Consider the following 4,416-nt stretch of genomic DNA (forward strand, 5'->3'; position numbering starts at 1 on the left):
GCGACCGTAGCTTTTACAACCGTCGCTATATTGAATATAGCGACCGTATACAATATACCGTCGCTAATATTAAGCGACAGTTTAGCCAAAACCCGTCGCAAAATTCAAAAATTCGATCCCGCCTAATTCTCCCTCCATTTTTAGCGACTGGTTTGATATATACCGTCGCTACATTCATATTGGCGACGGTTTAAACAAGAACCGTTGCTACTATTTGCGACCGTATCATGTACAACCGTCGCTATATTGAATATAGCGACGATATGCAAACTCCCGTCGCTAACATTAGCAACGGTTTAGCAAACACCCGTCGCAAATTTCAAAAATTCGATCCCGCCTGATTCTCCCTCCATTTTCTTCCACCACTCTCTATAAATACATACAAATTCACTCCATTTTCTTCCACTTCACTTCACCAAACTTAAAATTTTTCTCATTTACACGATTTTACAACTTCATGACACTTAAAATTTTTATCTCTTACACAATTTATCACTTTAGAACACTTAAAATTTTTATCTCTTACACGATTTTTTTACCATTTCAAAACAATTAAAATTTTATCTTTTACACGATTTTATCACTCCACGACACTTAAATTTTTTATCTCTTACAAGATTGTACCAATTCACAACATAGATTTATAAAATTCTTAAAAAAAAAATTTATTTTACCTAAAATATTAGCGACGGACCTGTAAACCGTCGCAACATAGCGACGGTATTTCCACATGAATACTGTCGCTACATTTAGCGACGGGTTTCTGAGGAATTCCGTCGCAACTGTAATTTGCGACGGTTTTGCAAAACCGTCGCAAAATGCAGCTACGACAACGGTTTTCATTTGCGACGGTTTTCAATGCCGTCGCAAATTTTAATAGCATTTTTATACTACCGATGTAGTTGGTATAAAAGACATCGGTTTTAAACTCTTGCAAAATCGTTGTCGTTGGTAGAAAATACAACGGTTTAACACCGTTGCAAAACTGTTGTCGTTGGTAGAAAAGACAACGGTTTAAAACCGTTGTCGTTGAAGACACTTTCAACAACACCCTCAATTACTACAGTCGAAAATGGCCTACGTCCGTTGTCGTTTGGCGTTTTTGTTGTAGTGGTGCCATGTTTTTCATGCAAAACATGAAAGATGAGAAAAGCAAGAAATATGGCGTGCTTTTGTGTTTTATACGCACGAAATAACGTTGACGACGAAGAACGGATCGAAACCTTTGGCTTGTTTTCCTTTGAACCCTTCGAATTTCTCTTCCAAAAAGCTGAGAGTGTAGTGCCGTGTGTGTTGTGAGTTGGAAGAGAGTTTTCAGAATATTAAAAGTGGGAGGCGTGAATTTTTGTTGCATTGTGTCGGGTTTTAGGTGTTTTAATATATTAAATACACTAATTAAATTACTAACTAGGCTTAAGCCTATTAAGCCACTAAATTAAGCCCATTAGTCTTAATTAGGATTTAATAAAATATTAACTAAGTTTTTGTTTAAATAAATTTATGAATTTATTAGTTGGGTTGCCAGAAAGCTCGTATTTTAGTTGAAAAACCAACACCGATAAAATTTACGTACCGGCATATAAAATCACCTCCGAAACCCCTTATTTTCAAAAATATGAAAAACCATCAACATATTTAAATAATTACAAACAATTATTTAATTAAAAATATTTTCTATTTTTCAGCCATCGGTCTCCGTTCCTCGATCGCAACTCGAATAACTTTAAAAATACAATTTTAATGCAACCATCTAGAAAATATAATTCAAACATGTAAATATGCACAACATAATTAATTTATGCAATTAAAACATTTAATTAAAATACAAAAGGATTTAATAATTGCAAACATGTGGTTCGCGTGGATCTTTTAAATTTTCGGGACGTTACAATATAAGTGTATTTTTTAATTTATATTTATTATTCTTTAAATTTTTATTTACAAATAAAAATATTTTTATTTAAAAAAATTCCGGGTTGACTCGTAACTAGACCCGATGGTTAACTGGAACCATACCACCAAGTTCACAACCCGAACCACAACAATCCTAGATGGTTACGTTAGGGGTATGGATTTCCCGACTCGGACCCAAACCATATTGTGTTAGGTCTACGTGACCTTTTCACAAAAAACTTAATAATAATATAACTCAAATTTAATAATTTCAAATATAAATTAAATATTTTTCAAATCAACTCGATCTGTTTATGCTGTGTATATGAAAAATTCAACAAATTTAATCCAGTGTAAAAGTTGAGGAGCTTAAATTCAGATTCCGAACGCAATAATAACACGATGCATTCCATTATTATTAATTGAAATTGAATTAATAATTTTTTTTTAAACAAAAACAAAATCTTTAGGCATGTGAGGAGCCTCCGCGTGCTCCCCCCGTGATTCCTTTTAAAGCTTCCATCTTTCCTGCTCTTTCACCATTTTCTCTCCCTCTCTCGTTAATTTATCGATGCAAAAGGGGTAGTTCAATGAAAATTTAGCCGATTTCTTCTGAATTTTCGAGAGGAGGAAAAAAAACCGGTGCTTCAGGTAACAATCGTTCGACTGTTTTGTTTGTTCTATTGTTTCAGCAAACGAGATTGAGGTTTCGTGATTTGCATTCGTTTGGTTTTTAACTTTTTATGATTCGAGGATTGTTTATGATTATAAGTGTTCGTTTTGGTGTGATTTAATCTGTTTTCTGAGTTTCCATATATGAGCTGAGATTGAGTTGTGATTAATGATTATAAATCGTCGTATCTGTATATATATATGTGGATAGCCGATTCTTATTGGTATTAGATTTTGGAGACGTGATATCCTTTATTTCTACTTTTTCTTGATTTGATACCCCTTTGAATCCTTAAGTAGTTCTGTTTTGAATCTAAACTCACATTCGGTTGAATTTCGATCTGCAGATTGAATTAATTCTTGATCGTACAAATAAAGTGGCTGAATATGCCATCATCTCTGCTATCACCAAATCCAGCAGTAAATTCTGACAGATCATTAGGCAGGAGAAAGAAGAAGAAGAAAATCAATGGCCCAGCTGTCGGAGAGAATCTCAGCGACGATTACCAACAACAAAATGCGCCTGTTCAATGGAAATCCGACGCCCAGCACCAAATCTACACCTCCAAACTGCTGCAGGCGCTGCGCCAGGTGAGGGAGAACAACAACGGCTCGTCGCCTCAGAAATCAGCTTCGAGGCGCGTGCACGAAGCCGCGGACAGAGTCCTGGCCGCTACGGCCAAGGGCCGGTCGAGGTGGAGCCGAGCCATGCTTGTGAGCCGGCTCAAACTGAAGCTCATGAAAAAGAACAACATCTCGAAACGGCAGCCATCGGTAATGACGGCAATCACTACCGGTAACAGAAGCCGGCCGCTGAAAAAATCGAAGGTGAGCATTCTGCGCCTGAAGTCCAAGAGTCTCCCGGAAGTTCAGCGCAAAACGCGCATTCTTGGCCGCTTAGTCCCCGGCTGCCGGAAACAACCATTGCAGGTGGTGTTAGAGGAGGCCACCGATTACATAACCGCGCTCGAAATGCAGGTAAATACATCACATACCTACATGTATTGTCTATTTTCTTCATTATTTTAATCAATCAATTCGTTGCATTTGAATTGACTTTCGCCATTTATGAACAATAATCCGCCATTGCAGGTACGGGTAATGAGCGCTTTAGCAGAGCTACTATCTGTTTCAGGCTCTTCTTCTCCTTCATCTTCATCTTCATCTTCTAGCGACTCCATTAGTACAGCTGGTGGGCTTACTCAGTTCCGCACAAGCCGGCTTCCCACTACCTGATACGTATTTTCAAAATTTTTCTTTTTTGGGCCTTTGTCATTGAATGAATATTCCAATGTGAATTATTTTGTTTGATAAAAAAGGGTTTTGTTTTGCACTTATAAAATGGTATTATTTGGTGGATTTGGGGATAGTTAGGAGGAAATGGTGTGTGTGGGTGAGGTGCAACGAATCCAGGTCACGATCTTCTTTATTCACGTGGTGGCAACTTTGTAAATCTTGCTACTTCAAAATGGTCGAGTCTCGAATCTTTCCTATATTTAAGCAAAAAGGAAGGCTAACATACCCCTAAGAAAAGCAGATAATCATATGAAAAGCCAACTCTTTGGTTCCATTTTTTATTTCTTTGGGCTAATGGAAATCAATGGCTCGCACGTGGTTTGTTACTTGTGAAATTATTGTCATGAAAGTTGGTCGACTATTTGTGCCCTACGTTTGCTTTTGCTTATTAAAATACAATTCTATTGTCCAACTTGGTTTTGTTGGTCTACAGATGCGCGAATTAACAAAGGTTGGAAGTATTTGGATGTCATTGGAAATTTTAACATGGAAATATCTAAAAATTTATTAATTGTTTCGAATTGACAGGTTGGTGGTGGTCGTTTCAAATATATT

At 36.9% G+C, this 4,416-nt stretch overlaps 1 protein-coding gene across 1 annotated transcript; it reads left to right on the top strand.

The window, feature by feature from the left end:
• The first annotated feature begins 2,374 nt into the window (after positions 1-2,374).
• On the top strand, positions 2,375-3,924 carry LOC140833938 (transcription factor bHLH148-like). Its single transcript, XM_073198472.1, has 3 exons — positions 2,375-2,544; positions 2,913-3,543; positions 3,658-3,924. The coding sequence occupies exons 2-3, from the start codon at positions 2,953-2,955 to the stop codon at positions 3,799-3,801; spliced, it is 735 nt and encodes a 244-aa protein (XP_073054573.1). The 5' UTR covers positions 2,375-2,544; positions 2,913-2,952; the 3' UTR covers positions 3,802-3,924.
• The last annotated feature ends 492 nt before the right edge of the window (positions 3,925-4,416 follow it).

The sequence above is a fragment of the Primulina eburnea genome, chromosome 6 (genome assembly GCF_022965805.1).
Source record: "Primulina eburnea isolate SZY01 chromosome 6, ASM2296580v1, whole genome shotgun sequence".
Classification (NCBI taxonomy): Eukaryota; Viridiplantae; Streptophyta; class Magnoliopsida; order Lamiales; family Gesneriaceae; genus Primulina; species Primulina eburnea.

Coding starts and splice junctions, on each gene's coding strand:
- LOC140833938 (XM_073198472.1), top strand. CDS start 2,953: ATGCCATCATCTCTGCTATCACCAAATCCAGCAGTAAATTCTGACAGA. Junction 3,544..3,657: donor TAACCGCGCTCGAAATGCAG/GTAAATACATCA, acceptor CCGCCATTGCAG/GTACGGGTAATGAGCGCTTT.